Raw genomic sequence first — 24,736 nt, forward strand, 5'->3', positions numbered from 1 at the left:
CTCCCCTCCCAAAGAGGCTTGCCCAAAGAAAATCCACCTCTTTATGCTGAGGTGTGGGGAGTGGGTGGGCGGGAAGAGAACGCTCTGGTTCCCAGACTAGATTTCCAAGGGATAGGTAGTTTGGGGTACAATGAAAAAGAGAGAATCTGTGTATGTGAAGAACTGGCCTTTCTTCTTTCTCTCCTAGCCCTCTGGAGGTGCTTAAGAGAAAGCCAGTACCTCTTATGTCCCTCTCCACAGTCCCAAAACTGATTTGATTCTTGGCAGTCTCCCTAAATTAAGCTGGGTAAAGTAGGGAAGGGTGTAGGCCTCTATTAACAGAGAAAAAAGGCTCTCAAAGATGGCATTGTTTATTTTAGGAATGGATAAAGGGAGCTGGAGATGGGTAAGGGCAAAGCCACAGACCATCCATACTGAAGAGTAGAACTGGGGGTAAAAGAATGAGGTTCATAGGAGGAAGGCAAAAGGAAAGATTGCAAGAGTTTGTTTTTTTAAAAAGACAAAATGACACAGAACAGGAAAAATGCATTTAATGCCTTAACAAAGTGCAAAATAAAACTTCCCACAATTACAAAACACAAATTCCTTTGGTTCAGTGATTATGCCATTGCTTTTTATCTTTCATATGGCTGCAGACATCCTTCAAAGAAACAATCTTCCTACACACACACACACACACACACTCTCTCTCACACTCTCTCTCATCTCTCTGAGGAACAATGTCATGCCAAAGGGTGAGAGGTACCTAAATACTCAGTAAAGTTAACGGTAGCACCTTCTCTGGTCATCTGGGAACATAAAGAAGTGGCAGGGAAGCAGGCTTGTTGGAGGGGTACAGGAGGACACTAAAGGGGAAGAACAGAGGGCTGAGTCAAACACATGAAAGTCAGTGGAAGGCTCCTCCTAGATAAATCACTAAGGTATGGTATGATTCATATACTTGTATATGCTACATGAGGCTGAGTCCTTTGGCCTAATCTCTCTCTCTCTCTCTCTCTCTCTCTCTCACACACACACACACACACACACACACGAACATACACCCTACAATTTAGCAACACTGGACCTTGCTGGGCTGAGTTGGGAGAGGGAGAGTACATTCCCACTTCGCATCCTCAAGTGAAAATTGATGAAGAAAGAAGACAGAAAAATAGAGGGAGAGAGATAAAAGACTTACAGTTGGAAGAAATCTTAAGGGATCATTCAATGAAAATTAATTCATTTTATATAGGAGGAAACAGAAGCTCAGCAAGGTTGACTGACACCTACAGTCCCACAGTTAAGACTTGAATTCTCTTTCTTTTTAAATCTTTGTTACAAGGATAGTTCACTGGGTAGAAGAGTGAAGTGGGATATATTAAAAAATGTAAATACAAATTCAGATGTAAATACAAAGGACATCAATAAAAATAAAACCCAAAGTCAGCAGAAATCAAATCTCCAGACTGTCAGTCCAATTCTTTCCACAACACTAAGTGTTTTCCTAAATGAAGAGAGAGGAAATACTAGCAAAGAAGTAAGAAACATAAAAGAAATTGATGGTAGGGGAAGAGAGAAACAAGAGACAGATCAGAGACAGACTCAGAGAAAGACAGAGAGGCAGAGACACAAAGACAGAATGAACCACTGCTTCAGTTTTACTGTTCTGAGAGAAGTTTCTTGAAGGTGACAATGATTCACTGATTAGTTCAGACACTAATCTTTAAGAACCCCTGGCACTCTGGAAAACAGGACTAGAAGAACCCTGAAGCCTGGTAACCTGCTTAGAAAAGTGAGATTTGAATCTGGCCTCAAGCATAATCCTCTGCAATGCCAGATCTAATTTTATGGAACCAATTGAATGGATTTAACTTTCAAGTTAAACACTATCACCTCAATAATGGCAGAAAGAAAAATCATGGTCCTAGGTATCATAAATAGGCTGAAAACTGTAAGTTTCCAAAGTTACCTTCACTCTACCTAGCACAGAATACAGAGTCAAACACTTGATGAACACATGGATTTGTACCTCAGTTTCATGAGAGGAACCCAGTCTTTGTTCAGATAGGGGCCGAGAGCATTGCTGGAGTTCACCTGATACCATTTCCTTCTCCCTCTTAATATCTACCTTTTCATAGATCTGTGTGTGAGATGCTACACCCCTGGGTTGTAGAAGAATGAGGCCAGTGCAGATTTCCAGAATTAATCAATAAAGAAAATTGGCTGATTCATAGCAAATTGTCAGGGAAGGTAGAAAACCATCCCTATAGCCATCACATCTCCTTTCACTTCTATCTCCTTCCACATCTATGTGAATAGTGTACCTGGGTCCTGCAGCAATGAAGAGAATCACAGAAATTCCCTACATATTCCAAATCATGCATTCAAGCTGGGCTGGGCACCTTCTCCCACTATGTTCTGCAATGTCCCCCTATTCCCACCCCACAGATCACTTCTTCTTTTGGGGAGGACTGGTGGAGGAACGTGCTATTGTGATCTGGCTACATTTCTCAAAGATAGCCTCAGCTGAAAGTTTAGGTAGTCCCCGATCCAGAGGGCACTCGTCTACTAAGCTGTTCATAGGCGTGGGGGGCAGCACGGGTTCCTCGTCATCTCTACACATTTCAGGAATCAGGGTATTAATGGCTTTGCCCAGTTCATCATCCATCTGCTCCTGAGAGCAGCCTTCTGGCCCAGGTGTTCCTGAAGGTGTCTTCATGGCACCAGGATGCCCCCATAGGGCATCTCTGAGGATGGGGAGAACTTTCTTCCTAGAAGCAAGAGCATTTCCTTGGAAATAGGCCCTGAGATTAGGGTGGTGGGACGGGGCTGGAGTCAGATTCAGAGGTGGACAGCGGGAACATTCCAAGGCTTCACAGATCTAAGGAAGAAGAGATAAGAATGAATGAAGTCTATCTCCTAAGCTGAGCTCCTAAAATAGTCTCATCCTAAAGACAAAGGGGGTAATCTCATGCTTGAGATTTTACTCTTGTCCCTAGCTGTGGAGAGAGAAGCACTTACCTAGAGAAGAAAGGGAAAAAACTGTAGAGCTGGAATGAACAATCAAATGCAAGGGAAGGAGGATATGGTGGAGGATATTGAGAAGAATGAAAACCAGCCTCCCAAGAGAGGCAATCTGGATGATATATGGTACAAGCGTGGGGAACCTGGAGCCTCGAGGCCACAAGTGGCCCTCTAAGTCCTCAAGTTTAGCCTTTTGACTGAATCCAAACTTCACAGAACAAATCCCCTTAATAAAAGGATTTGTTCTGTAAAACCCAAACACCTAGAAGGCCACTTGGAGCCTCAAGGCTGTGGGTTCCACACCCCCAGCACAATCTGAGAAGGGGGACAGAAGGGCCTTGGACTCAGTAATAGTAAGGGAAATGAAGGACTGTTTCCTGCTTCCCTTAATACTCTCTGCCTTCTGAGACTGAATCAAATTGTCCAGCCAGGGCAGCTGGGGATAGGGTAGAGAAAGGGACAGAGGAAAGGATGGATATAACTTATTTAAGTGAATAAAAGTGTCTGGTTATAATTAGATCAGTCCGTGGCATCTCCTATCGCCCTAGGAGTCCCTTTGCCTTTCTGTTTAGCTTAAAATTTTTCCCTGAATTAATCAGTAACCATCAAGAGGTGAGAAAAGGGGCAGATGAGGCCAGATGGTTAACAAGAAGATTGGGAAAGGAGCCAAGGCTACCTTCTCACAACCCTTTCTATAAGAATATCACCCAATAACTCATAACCCAATTAATTTGTTCATGGTGAGGAAAATTCACCTGAATTTTACAGGGGAATGGATAGAATCAGGTACAGAAAGGAGTAGGTGAGATCTGAATGGGGAAATACTTTGGTGGACATGGATAAGAGATGAGTGGCTAAGTAAAGAGAACCCAGAACTGATCATCAATTTAGAATAGTTCCATTCAAATAGATTTAAAGTTCCTTAAAGGTAGAGACTATGATCCATGTTTCTGCTGTAACCTCTCCTGCCACCAACAGCTAGGATAAAGCTATAACCTCTGTAACATTCCAAACAAAAATATCAGGATCTACTCAGGGTGAGCTGCCAAAAGAGTTCCTAACCCTATGGTCAGACGGAAGTTAGGTCAAAGAGCTACAGACTCACCATACTCTGGAGGTCCATGCTAGGACAGAAAACAACCAGATGCCTCACTGGCTCATTATGAGGGTTGAAATTGATAGTCATCGCAACAAGGGCATCATAGCCTTGAGCTTGGCAGAAGATATCTAGCTCTGCCATGAGGTTGGATCTCTGAAGGAAGATCTGGAAAAAAAAAAGGGGGGGGGAAGGGACACATAAGACCTATACAAAGGCACTCACCAATAAAAAGCTCATGTTTTCATGTAGTATGCTAGTGTACAAAGAAAATTACCTAATCTGTACAAATATTTTTTTGACTACCCACTACGTATCTTATTATTCATGTAATACCATGCGAAGTGCAATTGGGGATACAAAAGAAATAAAAGAGTTTTTGTCTCCAATAAGCTTTTAAAATCTTACAGTCACAGCTTCTACATTAAGGGACCAGAGGGCTTGGAATATAATATTCCAGACATCAAAGGAGATAGGATTACAACCAAGAATCTCCTACCCAGCGAAACTGAGTATAATCCTTCAGGAGAAAAAATGGACATTCAGTGAAATAGAGGACTTTCAAGCATTCTTGATGAAGAGACCAGAGCTGAACAGAAAATCTGACTTTCAAATACAAGACTCAAGAGAAACATGAAGAGGTAAACAGGAAAGAGAAATGACAAGGGACTTATTAAGGTTGAACTGTTTACATTCCTGTATGGAAAGCTGATATTTGTAACTCATGAGACCTTTGTCAGTATTAGGGTAGTTGGAGGGAAAAAATTATATGTATGTATGTATATAGACAGATAGATAGATAGATAGATAGAGGGCACAGGGTAAGTTGAAGATGAAGGAGTAATATCTGGAGAATTAAATTAAGGGGTGAGAGAGGATTATACTGGGAGGAGAAAGGGAGATGTAAAATGGGGTAAATTATCTCACATAAAACAAGACAAGAAAAGGCTTTTATAGTGGAGGGGAAATGGGGGAAGGTGAGAGGGAATGAGTGAATCTTATTCTCATGGGATTTGGCTTAAGGAGGGAATAACATACATACGCATTTGGGTATGGAAATCTATCTTACTCTACAGGAAAATGGGGGGGAAGGGGACAAGAGAGCAGGGAGATGATACAGGGGAGGGCAGACTGGGGAAAGGGGTAATCAGAAGCAAATACTTCTAAGGAGGGACAAGGTCAAATGAGAGAATAGAATAAATTGGGGGTAGGATAGGATTAAGCAAAATATACTTAGTTTTTCACAACATGATTACTATGGAAGTATTTTGCATGACTACACATGTATAACCTGTATCGAGTTGCTTGCCTTTCTCAATGAGGGTGGGTGGGAAGGGAGGAAGGGAGAAAATTTGGAACCCAAAGTTTTAAAAACAAATGTTAAAAAAAATTGTTTTGACATGCAACTGGGAAATAAGATATACAGAAAATGGGGTATAGAAATCTATCCTGCCCTAGAGGAAAACTGAAGGGGAGGGAGAGATAGAATGGAGGGCAGATTAGGGGAAGGGGTATTCAGAATGCATGCCATCTTGAGGTGGGGGGACAAGATGGGGAGAAAAAAAATTTGGAACTCAAAATCTTACGTAGTTCCTCATCTTCTAGGTGCTTATATACAAACAGAAAAATAATAATAATGCACACAAAGTGAAGGACAGACACAGGACAACAGAAATATTTCCCCACTTATTCTCTGCAAATTCATGATCTTCATTCACATTTTAACGTTTTTTAAATGAAAATTTAAGTCTTACTGCAAACGAACAAATAGCAATGGAACAAAAATACATATAAAACCATATCAACTGTATAATTAAAATAAATATAACTATAATAATATAACGTTATTTCCCCATTTGATCTCTTTTGTATATGTATACTTAAAGTTTTGTTATTATTTTTTACGTAGTTGTCAAAATGGACTTTGTTCTTGTAATTCTTTGCATCAATTCATGTCTTTTCACACTTTTTGATATTCCTTATATCAATGTAATTCTTAACAATATTTTTAATAGTGCGATATATTGAAATACCACAACTTCACTGTTCAGTCATTCCCATGTTGTTGTTATTTTATGGCTCAATTAATGGTATAAAACAAACCTAGAGGAATTACCCCATGAAGGCTGCTCATATACTCGACAATCCTTCAACTGTGCTAGTTAACACTAGGAAGGTCCAACTGTTCTATGAACAGAGGAGCACCTGGAAGGGAAACCTGATGGAGTCATAAATTTTCAAACGCTGAGCCTGGTTAAATTCTCTAATGGTTAGGTTCAGCCAAAGAATGGTTCATGCCACCCCAACTTAATTCCTATTGTACTTCCTGTCTAGTCCTGATCATAAAGCCCGGGAACAAACTGCATGTCCATACAAGCTTCTCCTAAACCTTAACTCATATTCTAATCACTAATCCTCTTCCACAGTCCCACTTGAATTTGGTTCACCTATGAACCACTGGGGATCCTTCTGAACCCCTGCTCCATCATTAATAAACTCTTCTACATCCTCAAAGTTTTCAAAAAGTATTCTTTCTACCTCTTCACCTGAATGGAAATCCAGGTCTCTCCTGAAGACATTCCAAGCCTCACTATCCTTTCCCCTAGTGGTCCTTCCTTCTCTGACTCATCCAAATCACAAAGCTAGGAAGAAGCTTCTGCTCCCCATAACCACTTCTAGATCACTATTCTATCACATTCATCAATAATCTTTCTTCTTTGGAAATCTCAAGCCCGGAGTCATTCTTGGGACCTCTTTTTCTCCTCACTTGCTGCCTCGTCATCATGGAAAAACTTCCCCCTGAGGCCCTGCTCTCTTGGTTGGTGACTCCTTCCCCAAGAACACCATCTTGGGAAGGACTCCACAGTCACATGTGGACTCACTCTGGAGACCTCTTCTCCTCACATGCCACCTTACCCTCATACATAAGTACTTTTTAGCTCCCCTGCATCATTGTAAGCTCCTTCAGGATACAGACTGTCGTATTTCTTGTTTTTTATACCCTTAGGGCTTAGAACGGCGCTTGGCATATAGTAGGCACATAATAAATGGTATCTCTGTCTCTCTGTGCATCAGTCTATGTAGCCATCTCTCCCCCTCTCCATCTGTCCTTCCATCCATCCCTCATTTAGGACCTCTAGATCATTCTTCCAAACTTTTCAATCACTTTAGTGTTCTGTTTTCCTCTTCCCTGCTATAATCCAATATTCATGATGACAAGTCCTCTAATGACACACTCGATTCCAATAACCTTCTCTATGCTATCTCTGCTACATGAAAATATGATCATGACTTAGACCTTACCATCTTTAAGAAATATATCACAATCTTGAAATTCCTCCCTCCACCCAAAATCTCATTTGTTAGTACAGTTTCACTCCTCAATTTATCTTTTGCTACTAATTTGTGTACAAGTTGTGCACCCCAACAGATAGTGTTTTTATTTTTTTACTTTTATACCCCTTTATTTTACTTTATTTTATTACTTTATATATATATATATTTTTATATATATGTATATACATTTAGACATGTATATATATTTATTTATATATTACTTTATTTTATACTTTTATACCCCTTAAGGGTCATGATGACTTCATTTTTTCTTTCTATCCCCCATACTTAGCACAGTACTTGGCATGCAGTGGATTATCATAAATGTCCAGAAGATTGACATGAACTTCCTATCTTTCCACCTCAAGGAATAGCTAGGAGGCCAGTTAGGCTGGAACTCAGACCGAGTGAAGGAGAGTAGTGTGTAAGAAGTATGGAAAGGCTAGCAGGAGGGGCATTAAAAGTCAGGCTAAGGAATTTACATTTTATCCCACAAGCCACAAAGAGTCACTGAAGATTTCTGAGTAGGGAATGACAAGGTCAGTCTCATGTGGAATAAATAGGAAGAGAGACTGGAAGCAGGAATTTCATCTTGATCTGATTCCTGACTGTTTTCTCTGGGACCTGCTAACTCTCTCATGAATTTTCAACTTCACCCTCACAAATGATACCTTCATGTCTGCCTACAAACACTCTCAGGTCTCCCCAATCAAAAAACAATCTACGTCTCTTAACCCATCTAAACCATTTAGCTACTCTCCCATTTTCTTTCTCCTCATCACTGATAAACCTCTTAAAATGGGGGTTTTCTTAAGGTTCTAAATCCTTCTTTTCTATGTGCTTTTCTTGTGCCTCACCTGCTAATTTCATTAACTCCTACAGTGTCAACTACTGCATGCATGCAGATGGTAGTGCACAAAACTCTTTCTTGATCTCTCTTCTGAGCTCCAACTGCCAATCAGACACCTCCACGTGGGTCTGGAAGTGGGTCTGAAGTCCACTCGTACCTCAGAGTTAACACGTTAAACAAATTAGTTTCTCTAACTACATAATTTGTGTCAATGCCACCACAATTCACTTAGTCCTCCATGTTCATATCGCTGGGGTTATTTTTTGACTCTTCCCTCTCCCCACATCTTCAGGTGATTACCCAGACTTCTTAATTCCACCCCTACAACATCTGTTGAACTTTATCTCACCTCTATTTTCACTGCTACCACCACAGTACAGACCCTTACCATCATCTAACTGGATTGCTATAACAAACCTCTTACAGTTCTTGCCACCACTTTATTTCCCCTCTAATCTGTTCTTCATACGTAATAGAATAATCTTGCCTTTAAAAAAATTATTTTTCTAATAGCAAGCAGTTGTTTTCTTTCCCTCTCAATTTAAAAGTATAAAATAAAAACACAATCTTTATAACAAAAATGCAGAATAATTTTTAAAATGTACAGTCATTCTTGTCACTCTTCTGCTCAAAAACCTTCAGAGGCTCCTTATTGCTCACCAAGTACAGTTCAAACTTCCCTGCCTACAGAGTAAGGGCCTCTTCCAACTCAGTATCCTTTTATCTTGAATGTAAACAGAACTTCCGGGCTTATATGTATCAGCTTCAGTCTTGGGAACTTCCCAATGTACGTCTGTGGCTTTTGTGTTTCCCCAGAAACATTAGAATTTGGCTTATATATGACGACCCTCAGGTCTCAAGTGAATACTTAGAATAACAAAATAATAAATACAGGCCAGGCTTTTTTTAATCCAACAAACACAAAAAGACAAATCTACTTTCCTTCTCTAATAGGCCACACCTTCTGTAGGGACCTAGCTAGTCCTACAGACAGAATCCTACCCTAGAGTTGAGACTGTCCTGTGAGAAGACAGCAATTCTCTCCACCAGCGAGTTCCGCTTATGTTGACCTTCAATCTCAACAATGCTACAATGAAGTTGAGGCCTGATTCCTTACCCTTCTCTGTCAAGGAACAAAGTCTTTGGGTTAATGCCCAAAGTGTACTATGGTTCCCAGGAAAGGGCAGGTTGGATTCTGCACCTTCCCATCATCACCCCATAGTCCTGTCCTTTGTTATGTTTTGGTTGTGGATCCCCCTTGGTTCAAGGACTCCTGGTTGAAGAATTCTCTGCTTCTTCGCTGCTGTCAGCTTAAGTTCCTATAGTCACTGGCTTGGTCCAGAAACTCTTTTAACTGTTGTCTTCTTAGTAGCTACATGGTTCCTAGAAGTGACCATGTAGCTGGGAACATTTTAACCTTGTTGAGGGAACTTCACCTCGTAAGGGAAGACATTGTCATCAATACCAGAACAAATTACAGAATAACAAAATTTCAGAATTGGAAAAGCCCCCAGAGCCCAACCCATACCACATTTAAAAATCCTACATGACAGTCTCTTTTTGAAGCCCTTCAGTGAGGAGTATCTCACTACCTCCCAAATTAGCTCATTCCACTTCTGTATCAATTCAATTTCTGGGATGTTTCCCCTAACATCACATTTAAATCCTTACAATATCCACTCATAGGTCCTAGGACCTATGGGGAAAAAAGAGCAAATCTGATGCTTCTTCTACATGAAGCATCATTTTCAAAAACTTGAAGACAGCAATCATGGTGCTCCTAAGACTTCTCTTTTCCATGCTTCAACCTATCTTTACATGGCATAGATTAAAGGCCCTTTATCATTTTAGTTATCCTCTTCCAGGCATTTTTCAATTTTTTTTCTTCAAGGTATTTGCGGACCTAGATACAATATTCCAGACGTCTGTTTAGGGCACAGTATAGTGTGCCTATCACCTTTTCGTGACTAGAAACCAATTCAATAAACATTTATTAAGCTCCTACAAAATGCTTTTATGCACTAGAAGTAGGAGATAAAAACAATGAAAACAATCTCTTCCCTAAAAGCTTAGAGTTGCATCTCTCTTCAAGATAGCTTAAGGCCATGTTTAGCTTTAGTTTTTTGGCTGCCACATTACACTGCTGGCTCATACCATGTTGGTAGCATAAAGAAACCTCCAGATCTTTTTTCAAAATGTTGTCTAACCCTACCTCCTCCACCTTATACTCACAAGTTAATTTTTTTAAACCCAGACATAAGATTTTACATTTATCCTTATTAAATTTCATCTTATTAGATTAGCTTAATGTTCGAGCCAATTAAGATCTTTTGAGATTCTAATTCTATCGAGTGTTTTAGCTATATCTCTTAGTTGTGTGTCATCTATAAACACAAATATGTTGTCTATATCTTTGTCTAAATCACTGATTAAAAATGATAAACAGCACAGGGCCAACCACAGATCCAAGGGCACTCTACCAGAGGTACCCCTTTGGTCCTATGGAATCATGTTTCTCATTGCAACAAACAGTTCTGAAGTCTTTCAAAACTGTTTCTCTTAACAATATTGTTGTTGTATAAATTGTTCTCTTGGTTTTGCTCACTTCACTCAGCATTAGTTCACAGAAGTCTTTGTAGTTTTCTCTGAAATTCTCCATTTTGTCACATCTTATAGAGCAATAACTTTCCATTACATTCATATACCATAATTTGTTTAGCCATTTCCCAATAGCTGGCTACTCTTAGTGTCCAGTTTTTTGCTAGTATAAAAAAAGCTGATATAAATATTTTTATAATAACCTGCTCTTGATGAAGCTTTTGTTTTTTAGATAGTCACTATTACCTTTACATTCTAACAGTTACCTTTATATTCTAGCATTTTCCTAAGAATCAATTACTGGCCCATAGTTTGCAGATTTTATTCACTTCCCTTTTTTGAAAATTAGGACATTCACCCTTCTCTATTTCTGTGATACCTTATTCTCCATGACCTTTTAATTATCACTGACACTGGACTGGCAATCATACTTACCGTTTCGTTCTGTACCCAAGAATGTAGTTCACCTGAGCCAACTGTCTTGAATTCATTCAGAGTAGCTAAGGGATCTCTTACTAACTAATTACTTATCTTGGGTAACAATTCCCTGTAAGGTACTTTTGTTCCATCCTTTCCTATCTAAATGTCACTTTCTTTGGAAGAGAAAACAGATGCAAGGCAGGAATTGAGCGGCTCTGTCTTCTTGGAAATGAGTTATCCTTGTCGTGGTCACCCCAAGTAGCAGCCCTAGTCCTTCTTTAATACTTTTCACCCCAACTGTTGCTTTTTTAGTGTCATCTATTCAGGGTGCTGCTTCCTTCTCTCCCTCCTCCTCTGTCTCCTTCACCTCCTCCCGCCGTTGCTGCCACTGCCGAGTCACAGCTTGAATAGCTCCAATAGCTCCAGCAGGTTGGTCCCCGCAGCAGCCTCGAAACTCAAATATTCAGAGGTCTTACAACATGGTGGACGATGACAACAAAGAAACTGAACTTGACCAACAAGATATGGAAGATGTTGAAGAAGTGCAAGAAGAAGAAACTGGTGAAGATGCAAACAGGAAAGCTTGTCAGTTGACTGTTCAGATGATGCAGAATCCTCAGATTCTTGCAACTCTTCAAGAAAGATTGGATGGTTTAGTTGGAACATCAACCAGATACATCGAAAGCTTGCCAAAAGTAGTTAAGCGATGTGTGAATGCTCTCAAAAACCTTCATGTGAAATGTGCACAGATAGAAGCCAAGTTCCATGAGGAAGTTCATGCTCTTGAAAGAGACTATGCTGTTCTTTACCAGGCACTTTTTGATAAGAGAAGTGAAAGGATCAATGCAATCTATGAACCTACAGAGGAAGAATGTGAATGGAAACCACATGATGATGAAGAGATTTCAGAAATAAAAGAGAAGGCTATTTTTCTATATATTCTCTTGAAGAGGAGAAAAAAGATGAAGAAAAAGAAGACCCTAAAAGAATTCCTACATTTTGGCTGACTGTTTTTAAAAATGTTGACTTGCTCAGTGATATGGTTCAGGAACATGACGAACCTATTCTGAAGCACTTGAAAGATACTAAAGTGAAGTTCTCAGATGCTGGCCAACCTATGAGTTTTACATTAGAATTTCACTTTGAAACCAATGAATATTTCACAAACGAGGTGTTGACGAAAACATATCATATGCCATCAGGGCCAGATGATTCTGATCCCTTCTCCTTTGATGGACCAGAGATTATGAGTTGCACGGGGTGTCAGAAAGATTAGAAAAAAGGGAAAAATGTCACTTTGAAAACTTAAGAAGAAACAGAAAAACAAGGGATGTGGGACTGTTCGAACTGTGACAAAAATAGTTTCAAATGATTCCTTCTTTGATTTCTTTTCTCCTCCTGAAGTTCCTGAGAGTGGGGACCTGGATGATGATGCAGAAGCTATCCTTGCAGCAAACTTCAAAATTGGTCACTTTTTACCTGAGTCCTGAGATCAGTATTATACTTCACAGGAGAAGCTACTGAAGATGATGATGATGATTATGATGAAGAAAGTGAAGAGGCTGATGATAAAGAAGGGGAAGAAGAAGCTGATGAGAAAAATGATCCCGAATATGATCCAAAGAAAGATCCAACCCCAGCCGAGTGCAAGCGGCAGTGAGCAGTGTGTGCTGTGGCCTTGAGGTTTACTGCACTGTCCCAGTCTAAACACAACTAGTAGTTACTTACAGCCTTATGTTTTATATTTTCTTAGTAGAATCAAATAAACAATTTTTGTTAAAAAAGGAAAAAAAAGAAAAAATGAATGTTTAAGAACCAGCACTACAGGTTCATTTTACCTAGCATTTTAATAGTATAAGTTCTGCTGGATATGTAGAATGCAGTGAAATCTCCTAATGTATGTCCACTGGTACGTAGTTTGGTTCTTGTCATTTGTCATGTAGCTATCAGACTACAGCTGTGAAAATTATCCAAACTGTTATTTGAGACCAATACTGGTTTAGAAAAAAAGAAATCCTTCTGAACAACCAACAAAAGTATTTTTCCAGCCCAGTAGTTGAATGGATTTAAGTCTGCTTGTACTAGTTATGCCTTCATTACTTTGTTAGAGAAATGCAGTGACTTGTACTAACTAGGAGACACAGCATTTTGCAATCTGATTTGAGAAAAGACTAGTATATGGTTAAGAATTTCCAGTAAAACCACATCTAATGTTCATTAACTGTCTGTTTGTTTATGGATTTTTGTATTTTAATGTGACATAGTGATCTACAAAGAAACTTAGTCATCCTATTAAGGTTATTATTTACCACTGGGGTGTGAATAAAACAGTCTTTTCAGAAAAAAAACAAAAACAAAACCCAACTTTCCATAACTCTTTCTTGTTATCCTTAGCTTTTCCCATGAACCTCTGCTCATTCTGACTCTTTTTGCTCCCGACAGTTTTCTACAGCACTAAGCCATACTTCTATATTTACTCGATTATTTCCCCTTCCTCCCCTTTTCTACACATATCTTTAAAAAAAAAAATCTAAGTTGGGATTCCTATTTTCCCTTCATTTCCCTTTGTGTCTTCAAAATTTTATTCTTGAGAGTTTCCCACTTCTTCTGGACTGACTTCCTTTATAAAATTTTAGTCCATGAGATCCTTCCCATCCTGACAGTGCAGGAAATCAATCAATCAATAAACGTTTATTAATGCCTACTATGTGCCAGGCACTAGGCTAAGTGATAGGGATACAAAAAAAGGCAAAACATAGGCCCTGCCCTCAAGCTCACAATCTAATGGGAGAGACAACAAAAAGCAAACAAATCTGTACAAACAAGCTATATACAGGATGAATGGGAAATAATTAGGAGAAAGAAGACACTAGAATTAAGAGAGGTTGGGAAATGCTTCCTGCAGAAGATGGGATTTTACATGAGACTTCAAGGAAGCCAAGAAGTCAGAAGTGGGGATTGAAGAGGGAGAGCATTCCAGGCATGGAGGACAGTCAGGGAAATTGCCTAGAGCGGAGAGGTGAAGTGTCTTGTTCATGGAACAGCCAGGAGACCAATGTCACTGGACTGAAGAATACTGGACAGGGAATTAGGTGTAAAAAGACTGGAGAGTAGGAGAAGGCTAGGTTATGAAGGGCTGTGAATATGAAACTGAACACTTTGCTTTTGATCCTGGATGCACTAGGGAGCAACTGGAGTTTACTGACTGGGAGAGGGGAGTGACTTATACTATAGGAAAATCACTTTAGTGGCTGAATAGAGGATTGATTGGAGTGGGAAGGAACTTGAGACAGGTAGAGCCACCAACAGGTTACTGTAATAGTCCAAGAATCAGGTGTTGGAGAGTCTATTAGAGAAAATGGACAGGCATTGGCAACAGATTGGTTAAAGGCTGTGAAAGATAGTGAGGAGTCCAGGATGACTCCTAGGTTGTGAACCTGAGAGACTGGGATGATAATGTTGCCTTCTACAGTAATAGTGAAGGTAGGAGGGGGGAGAGTTTATGGAGAAAGATAATGAGTTCTACTTTGGACATATTTGAGTTTAAGATGTCTACAAATATCCAGTGTGAGATGTCTAAAAGGCAGCTGGAGATGCGAGATTGGAAGTCAGCAGAGAGACTGAGGCAGGATAGGTAGTTGTGAGAATTATTAGCAGAGAGATTAAAATGAATCCATGGGAGCTGATGAGATCACCGAGTTAATTAATACAGAAGGAGGAGAGAAGAGGCCCCAGGACAGAGCCCTGTGGAACAACCATAGCTAGCAGATGTGACATGGATGAAGATTCAGCAAAGGAGACAGAGAAGGTACGGTCAGATAGGTAAGAGGAGAACCAGGAAAGAAAGTTGTGCTAAAAAACGACAAAGAAGAGAGTAACAAGGAGGAGAGGATGATCAAAAGTGTCAGAGGATGCAGAGAGGTCAAGGATAAAGAAGACTGAGAAAAGGCCATTGGATTTGGCAGTTGAGATCACTGGTAACTTTGGTGAGAGCAGTTTCAGTTTACTGATAAGGTGAGAAGCCCTACAGAAGAGAGTTAAGAAGAGAATGAGAGCAGAGAAAGTGAAGGCACCTATTGAGTTTGGCCAAAAAGGCAGGAGAGATTTGGGACATTCGAGGGAATGGTAAGATCACGTGAGGATTATTTAAGGGTGAGAAGACATGGGCATGTTTGTAGACAATAGGGAAGCCAGTCAGTAGACAAGGAGAGGCTAAAGATAAGTAAGAGAGTGGGGAATGATAAAAGAGGGAATCTGCTGAAAGAGAGGGATAGAATGGGATCACCGGGACATACAGAGGTTTTCTTGGCAAGGAGAAGGGCCACTTCTTCATGTAATAGTAGTAATAATAATAACAATAATAATAATAATAGCAGCTAACATATATAGAACTTACAATGTGCCAGGCACTGTGTCAAGTAGGGCAGCTAGGTGGTACAGTGGATAGAGAGACAGACCTGGAGTCTGGAAGACTCATCTTCCTGAGTTCAAATGTGGCCTCAGACACTTACTAGTTGTCTGACCCTGGGCAAGTCACTTAACCCTGTCTGCCTCAGTTCTTCATCTGTAAAATGGAGATAATAATAGCTCCTATCCCTTATTGCTCGTGAGGATCAAATGAGATAATATTTATAAAGCACCTGACACAATGCCTGACACTTAGCAGGAGAGCTTAATAAATTCATATTCCCCTTCCTCTCTCTTCCCTTCCCTTTGAAAGCATCAGGCAGTTTAAGTGAGAGAGCAAGAACTTGGAAAAGAAGGGGAAGTGATATTCTACTTCCCCAAGGCAGGGGACCAGGTTGGAAACTTGATGGAATGGGAGACAGGTATGTTGGAATGGAGCTTCTAATCTTCCCACAGCAGGCCAGTAAAGAGATGCAAGAGGTACGAAGGTAAGGCACCCACTTCTCCTCTTCCCACTTCTACTGGGGCTGGAAATCAAGGAGGAGACACTAGGAACAAGGGGGAAGGTGCCTGCCTCTCTTTTTACCCCCTCTCCTCTACCCTCCAAATCAGCTGGACTGCACTGGAGAAACTGCAGTCTTTCTTATGAGCCTAAGCACAAAAACCTTGGCACAAAAACCCATCATTTTTTAACTGAAATTTCTTCCACTGACATTGTGTGGTTGCAAATCTTAGAACACCATACTCTCTGAAGAATCAAAATTTCAGATCATCCAAAGGGCAAAGGAGGGATAAATGGTGAATGTAAATAGTCTGTGACATATTTCCATTAGTGACCTATGGGCATGAAATGATATAAGCAGTCCTCCAATAATAGGATTGCTGACTGACCTAGAGCCACAGACTAATTAAGAACTCAAATTTTGTCATGTGTAAAATGAGACGGTTTGACTAAATGATTTCTAAGGTCTCTTTTAGTGTTAACATTGTATGATTCTCTAACACTATCATCAAATACACCAAGTGTAATTTGAGGTTTCAGGGGAAGGATACACAAACAATGGTTTGTCTCTTCCATACCTATTCTGAGTAAACTCCCTTATACCTGGCTTTTACCTCCAAATCCATGTATATTGCACTAATGGCCAGCATGGTACCATCCCCAGAGATTGTCTTCAAATCCTTTCTCAGCATCTGCTCTGTAGTCAGCCCTGGAAAGTGGACAGGCAAAGGGTGAAGATATGGAACAAAAGAGCTACAGGAAGAGCAGAGGGCTCAAAGACCAAGAAACCTCAGTCTGATAAAGGACTAGGACTACTGAGAAGGTATAAAGGGATTGTATGATGGGAGTGAATAGGCAAGATAAAGAAAAAAATCATCCAAAAATGGCATAAAATAAATATGGCTACCTCTAATGTTAACACTGTAAAAAGAAAAATACAGATTGCAGCACAGTTTGAGCAGAATCTAAACAAATGATCTCAACGATTTAAAAAAAAAAGTCTAAGGAATGGGGGTATACCAGTAAATGGCTAGGCTCACAGAATTTCATATCCCAGAAACATTAACACTATCCTTCCCTTGGATTAGAGGCAGGTACCCAAATTCAGTTCTAGTCCCTCCCCGCATACTGACTCCAATCCCTGCATCACTTGGTATTATATCTCAGTACCTATAAACTCAGTTAATACATGATTTACTTGCTTTAAAATGTATGTTCTGTTTCCCTGATTAGATAGGGAGCTCCTGAGTGAAGGGAACATGTCTCTTGGTACAGACTCTCCCAATCCACACAAGCCAAGACACTATGTGACCACAGGTACCAAGAATACACCTAGATGCTGGACAAATATTCCTTATAGACTAATTAAATAATCAGTCTCATTCAAATCCTGGTTTCTTTCTGGCTTATGTTTACCCTATATTTATAGTCTAAACTATCTCTCATACTTCTCAACTGCCCCAAACCACGACAACAGTGTTCAAGAACAAAGGAAGGACAAGAGTTTTCCATTGGTTTGCCTACCTCCTGTGCTAAGGGAAGTCAGCTTAATGTTTCATACCTGATACATCAAACTTTGCCTTCTGCAGGGACTCAAAGATGTTGCTCCTACTAGGTAGGTCTGGAAAGTGGGCTTCTAGCTGTGCCACATATTTAGAATCCTTTGGAGTGACCTTGCCAGCTTCAGGGGCCATGTTGACACAATCCAAGATTATGGTCCCTGTGGAAAGAAGAATAATGATACCTGAAATTCTGCCCTCACACACTACCCCAAACACTTTCTTCAAATTGACTGAACACACAGCATTGGAAAGAGTGGAGTAAATTCACTGGGGGAAAAAGGGCTGGGAAGCACTGTGTTGACTTTATTTCCTCCTTCACTTATAAACTGAGAATGAAGACTACTTATCAAAATCCCAGAAAATGTAGAAAGAGAAAAAAAAAGGCCCTGAGGTTGAAGTGGAAATAAAGAGAAGCACAGTTGTTCCAGGTTTGGAAAGCTTTTATCACAGGCAAGGATAGATGAGATTCCCCAAAGCAAAACAGGCAAAAACCAGTGATGTTGGGCTACTAAATAGCTTGTAAAAGTGCAGGTTACCATTGTTCACTTCTGTCTTCCTACCCCCAAAATGTCCAAAATGAAAGCCTTCAGACAAATACTGAACCATATTGTAGGATAACCCCAGTGAGCAAACGGGGAAAAGCCCTTTGGTCTGTACTGAGATGATGTGAAGAAGATTCAGTCATTCCCTCCCCCACACTTCCCCACACTCCCCTCACCATGCAGAAGTGCTGCAGTTTGCCAGTCCAAGATTTCTGGCTTTCCCTGAAGGATTCTCTCGGCCACCAGAGTGGCACAGGACCCCACCAGCTCTGCTGTTACTCGGCAGGGAGGGGGGTGTTGTTGCTCCAGGGGTCGGTGGTCCAATACCTCTGTTACAGCCTTCTCTAGAGCTGTGTCACTGCTGTGAGGGGTGAGAGAGAGAAAAAGATAGAGATATGGGAGAAAACTCCAATTGTTTCCTACTAATCTATGGATCTCATAAGAAGTCATTACAGAAGTACTTAGGAGATGCTTAAGCTAACCCTCCAGGACCTTTAGCCCTTCCCCAGATCAACAATTCAACAATCACACTCTCCCTCAGTTCACTTGTATAATTCTTTTGATAACTGTAGTCACCTCTCAATCATACATGAGTGGATTACATATCTTACATACTATCTGAATTTATTTATTTCCAAACTGTCTTCTCTCTGCCACTCAGCATTCTGGGATGTCTCCCTCCAAAATCTAGCTACCCGTTAAAGTGTGTGCTCAGGAAATGCAAAACTTATTTTAATATTAGTTAGAGCAAAACATAATAAGGAAGCTATATTTATGTATTATGATGATTGTTCCAGTAGAAAAATAGGGATGGGATAATTATATCATAAAGTAAAAACAAACACTACCAAAATATTTACAGAATCTACTATAAGATTTTACTCAAAGGTAACTAAGAAGTCACATACTTTTATACAGGAATTTTCTGATATCTTTTCAAAAGCAGAGCTACAACAACATTATACACTGGCTACCATGACAGTAATATTAAGCATTACTATAAATAATACACCAAAACCAAGCAAAAAAAGGTATGGATTATTAACTATTTTGGGTTATCCATGACACTATGTATTGTAGTAACAAGGATCTTTGAGAGATTACTTTTTATTTTTTGGTTATTACCAGTGTGTCACTCATCTTCAACTATTAAATTGGGAACCTCTTGTGAAAGATTATGTGTCTTCCAGTATGGTTATATGCTCTGCACATGAGAGGGACACTTGATAAATACTGATAATTAATAATAGTTATACTTACCTTGGCAGGATGTGATGGTCAACAAGGGTAAGGCTAAGTTGTCCAGTCTGGTGCAAAGCATGAAGGTCAATTTCATCACGGAATATCAAGGAGGACTCTGGGATGTTAAGTTCCGAAAGCAGAAAGACACTATCACCTCGCAGGGCTAGCTCAGAGCGTGGGATATTTAAAACTGGCACAAAGGCTGCCTTGGACTCAGAAGTCTGGGTACAAAGGTGAAAATAAATTTGGTGTATTAAGCGTAGGTGGGAGAAGGGAAAAATAGTCCATCTCTTGGCTATAAGGCAACACACGCACACACCCACACCCACACCCACACCCACACAGAATGAAAGAAGGCAAAGCAGGGTGACATAACTTCAGGTTGGGACCTTACTTTGTTACTATCTATGACACTAGTCATAATGTGAATTTTAAGTCACAGACATTTTTGTGTTTATTACTCATCTGTATGTTTGAAAATGCCATCCTTCTAAACAGTGAAAATGTGGAAATCAGTGAAATGATAGATGATTCTGAAGTCTAAGTGCTAGAGGGAAAAGACAATTATTAGTATGCAGAAGCTTGGAAAAATGGAATCCAAATGCCTACATAAGTGGAAAACTGAATTAGGAAGACCACACTATGAAGTGTGCAACAACAAGTGATACAAACAACCCTGACACAGGCACTCACATTTTCCAGGTAGAAGGCCAAGGTGAGAGCAGACACCATAGAATCCAAGTCACAAGCCTCATTTCCCAATACAACATGAAGAGGTCGGGATTCCTGAAAAGAGAAAGGAAGTGGTTAGGCAGAGAAGGGTAAGGGGAACTAAGTAAAGTCTAAGATTTTAACCTTCTAATAAGATAACATATCAAAACCTATGGGATGCAACAAAAAGAGTAATTAGAGAAAAATTTCTATCTCTAAATGGTTCTGTCAATGAAACAGAGAAAGAGTAGGCCAATGAACTGGGTATACAATTAAGAAAACTAGAAAAAGAACAAATTAAAAATTCCCAATTAAACATCAAATTGGAAATCTTAAAAAACAAGTGCTGAGTGTAAGAAAACCACTGAATTAATAAATAAAACTAGGAGTTGGTTTTATAATTAAAAAAACAATAAAATATTAAAAAAAGTGAGAAAAAAACAAATTACTAGTATTAAAAAACGCCAGTGAATATACCACTAATGAAGATGAAATCAAAGTAATTATAAGGAGTTATTTCGTCCAATTATATGCCAACAAATTTAACAATTTAAAGTGAAACAGAAGAATATTTACAAAAACACAAACTGCCTAGGTTAATAGAAGAGGAAATAGAATATCTAAATAACTCTATTTTAGAAAAAGAAATTGAACAGGCCATAAATGAGCTTCTCAAGAAATGGATTTACAAGTGAATTCTACTCAACATTAAAAGGTCAACTAATTCCAAATCCATTACAAAGGTCCTATGAAGGAAGATGCTATCCACAGCCCAAGAAATAGGAGTATGTATAGTATAGTTTTACACATATATATTACTATATACATTTATGTTTAATGGTAGCCTTTGCTAGGGTAGGCTGGATAGGGAGGGAGAAAAAAAAAAAAAGTACACAGCAGAGAACAAAAGAAAAATCAGAAGGAAGCACAGAAAAGCAGATAGCTTTGAAAATGCTATGTAGTATTTCTTACATAGTTTTTCACAAATGGAAATTCATGATTTTATATTGAATCCTCTTCTTATGTTGTGCTGTGTACATGGAAATTTTTTTTTTTTTGTATTTGAGTTGAAAATGAGTAAAAATTAAAAGAAAAAAAATAACAACTCACTTGGAAATCCCAAGCGTAGGCATCAAGATAGATGACCAGGCTAAGGGGTCCTTAAGTTAAATCACATAACATTTTTAGGGGTATAAGTAGAGAGGTTGGCCTTGGCAAGGAGAAGGATCACCTCTCCAACAGATCTTGAAGTAAAGGAGGAGAAAATGACGGATGATGTCCATTCCTACTTTTCAGTCAATAACTCACTTTGCGTAAGCACAATGCCTGGTACATAGTAAGTGCTATAAAAATGTTGGTTGCTATTATTTTTATTAAAGTCAAGTTGAGACTGTTTTAACTTAAAAAAAAAAGGATTTCCACCTTTTAAAACATATTTGATATTCACAACAACCCTGTGAAGTAGGTTGGCAGTATTTTGATGATACGTCCATTTCACAGATGGGAAAGCAAGAAAAAGAATAGAAATAACAATAATACTGATTATACGGCCCTCTTCCTATCGGAGCTAATGGCACCTCCGGGTTAATCTCCAATTTCCGTAATGAATCCATATTTCATTCCCGACAGTGATTGTTTCAAACTCTTTCTTCTCTCTTCAAAGCCACAACCACATCCCAAACCACCATGTTTGGAGCAGATAGTGTACTAAGGAGTCTGAGGACAAGTTCAGGATCCTTACCCATTTCCTTCTCCTTCCCTCTCTACACAACAGCATACCTATTCCTTTGCTAAGCTTATTCTTCTTAAAACCTCTCTTTTTCTTCCCAACCTTCCCTCTCCTACATCTTCAATCTCTTCTTATTTACTGGCTCCATCCCATCTCCCTATAAAAATGCTCATCTCCCTAATTACGGGGTGGGAGAGGGAAAGGAATCCTTCCCTTGACCCTTCTACATAATCTAGCTCCAGCCCTCCACACATTCCCCCCCTTCCCCAACTTCACAAAAAAGAAATACTTTTGGAGAAAGTGTTCTAAACCCAATGCCATCACTTCCTCAAGATCCACTCTCTTCTTAACTCTTACATTCTGGCTGAGGTGCCCACTACTCTACAGAAATAACTTCCTTAAAAGTGACCAATGCTGCTACTTTGGCAAGTCATTTAACTTCTCAGGTCTGCAGCAAATCTCTGAGACTATAAACTGCTGAACTGGGTGGACATGCAAAGGTAGAGGGAGTTTCCTCACTGGGAGTGATTTATAACAGTGAAATCACATGTTAAAAAAGTTATCAATGATTATTCAGTTCAAAGGCCTTTTTTTTCAATCCTCCATTTGACCTCAGCAGCTTTTGGCAAGGAGAGACAACCCAACTTTTCCCCAGGGTTTCAGGGGCTTCCCACTTTCCAGGTCCTCTTTCTACCTCCCAAACCACTAGGTCTCCTTCTTAGAAAGTGCTTCGTTTTTCTTCTTCTTCTTCTTCTTTTTTCAGTGAAGCAACTGGGGTTAAGTGACTTGCCCAGAGTCACACAGCTAGGAAGTATTATATGTCTGAGGCCAGATTTGAACTCAGGTCCTCCTGATTCCAGGGCTGGTGCTCTATCCACCTAGCTGCCCCGAGTGCTTTGTTTTTCTACGTCTCTTAGAGGTAGATGTTTATGCCTCTCCTCAGACACAGAGATCCATCTCAATCTAGGGAATGACATCATCACACTGATGGCCCAAGCTCATTATCTTTCTATCTAAACCTGTTCAATTATATCTGGGAGCAGCACCAGCACTTACTCAGCCTCCAAAGTCCTGATCCTTAGCAGGATCCTCTCTAACTCTTCCTTCTCAATTGTTCAAACAATAAACATTTATTAAGTACCCACTATGTACAAGATATTTTCCCAGGTGCTGGGGTTACAAGTGAAAGAAAGAAATAATCCCTACTCACAAGGAATACAAGTTCATATATAAATATGTACAGCATAAACATAAAGCGGATATATAATACACATAAAGTAAATCAATACAAGGTGGTGTGGGAGTGAGGACACTGGCAGTTGGAGAAGGATCAGGAAAGGCTTTGTGTACAAGGCTTGAAAAAAACTGGAAACTTCAAGGGAGTGGCCATTGGGGGAATGATGGAACAAATTGTGACATGTGAATATAATGGAATATTGCGTTGTCAGAAATGACAAAAGGAATGGTTTTCGAGAAACCTGAATTCTTGTTATCAGTTATGAACTGATGAAGAGTGAAGTGAGCAGAACCAGAAGAATGATTCACAAAATAACAACACTGCAAAAAGCAAAAACTTTAAAAGACTTAACTTATGAGGAAGCGTGCTACTCCACCTTCTGAGAGATAACAGACTCAGCATATACATTTTTAGATATGGTGAGTGTGGGAATTTGTTTTGTTTGACTATAAGCATTTATCACAATGGTTTTTAGTTTGTTTTTTTTTAAGGAGGGAGGGGAGAGAGGTAGAACAAAGAGAAAGGAGAGGAATAGGATTCCCCTCTCCCTGACTAAAAGTTGAGAACAGAAGGAATCTCAAACAAGCAAAGTTTCATAGTGAATTTATTATATGCTTTAAAAGAAAGCAAACTCTGCATAATGGAAATTTGAAATTTCATATACAATCCTCTCCTGTGTCTAGGCTCTTTTTCTGATCATGGCTCTCAGATAGTCCAATAATTTTTAAATTGTCTCTCCTGGATCTACTTTCCAGGTCAGTTGTTTTTCCAATGAGATATTTCACATTCTCTTCTATTTTTTCATTCTTTTGGATTAGTTTTACAGTGCTTTGATTGCACGTAAAGTCACCAGCTTCCAATTGCTCCACTCTAATTTTTAAGAAAGTATTTTCTTCAGTAAGCTTTTGGACTTCCTTTTCCATTTGGCCAATTTTGCTTTTTAGGGCATTCTTCTCCTCATTGGCTTTTTGGACCTCTTTTGCCATTTGGGTTAGGTTATTTTTTAAGGTGTTATTTTCTTCAGTATTTTTTTGGGTCTCCTTTAGCATCACTCTCAGTTTTTCCTCTACTTCTCTTACTTACTTCCCAAAATCCTTTTTGAGCTCTTCTATGGCCTGGGACCAATTCATATTTTTCTTGGAGGCTTTGGATGTAGGAGCTTTGGCTTTGTTGTCTTCTTCTGGTTGTATGTTTTGATTTTCTTTGTCACCAAAGTAAGATAATATAGTCTGACTCTTTTTGTGCTGCTTGCTCACAATCCCAGTCAATTACTTGAGTTATAAACTCCTTGTTAAGGCAGGGGTCTGTTTCCAGTGTGGAGGAGAATGTACTGTCCCAAGCTTCAGGAGTTTTGTGCAGCTGTTTTCAGAGATACTTCTAGGGACCCGTAAATTTTCAGTTCTTCCAAGATGGTATGATCAAGGGTGAGGTGTTTACTCCTTTCCTGGCCTGTGCTCTGGTCTATGAGTGACCACAAACACTCTTTTCTGTCTTGGAACTG

General features: G+C 39.5%; 1 protein-coding gene and 1 pseudogene across 1 annotated transcript in view; one reads left to right on the plus strand and one right to left on the minus strand.

Moving 5' to 3' along the window:
- Positions 1-332: 332 nt before the first annotated feature.
- Positions 333-24,736, minus strand: part of LOC114042980 (exopolyphosphatase PRUNE1-like) — a 31,709-nt gene continuing 7,305 nt past the window's right edge. The window contains exons 2-8 of the mRNA XM_027861776.1: positions 20,252-20,344; positions 19,577-19,779; positions 18,493-18,677; positions 17,774-17,932; positions 16,827-16,921; positions 4,109-4,267; positions 333-2,860 (exon numbers count right to left, since the gene is read on the minus strand). Coding sequence (XP_027717577.1) covers positions 2,429-2,860; positions 4,109-4,267; positions 16,827-16,921; positions 17,774-17,932; positions 18,493-18,677; positions 19,577-19,779; positions 20,252-20,290 — 1,272 coding nt within the window. The 5' untranslated portion in view covers positions 20,291-20,344 and the 3' untranslated portion in view covers positions 333-2,428. The remainder of the gene's footprint in view (positions 2,861-4,108; positions 4,268-16,826; positions 16,922-17,773; positions 17,933-18,492; positions 18,678-19,576; positions 19,780-20,251; positions 20,345-24,736) is intronic.
- LOC114042981 lies at positions 11,372-13,009 on the plus strand (annotated as a pseudogene).

The sequence above is a fragment of the Vombatus ursinus genome, unplaced genomic scaffold, assembly GCF_900497805.2.
Source record: "Vombatus ursinus unplaced genomic scaffold, bare-nosed wombat genome assembly UNPS02014768.1, whole genome shotgun sequence".
NCBI lineage: Eukaryota > Metazoa > Chordata > Mammalia > Diprotodontia > Vombatidae > Vombatus > Vombatus ursinus.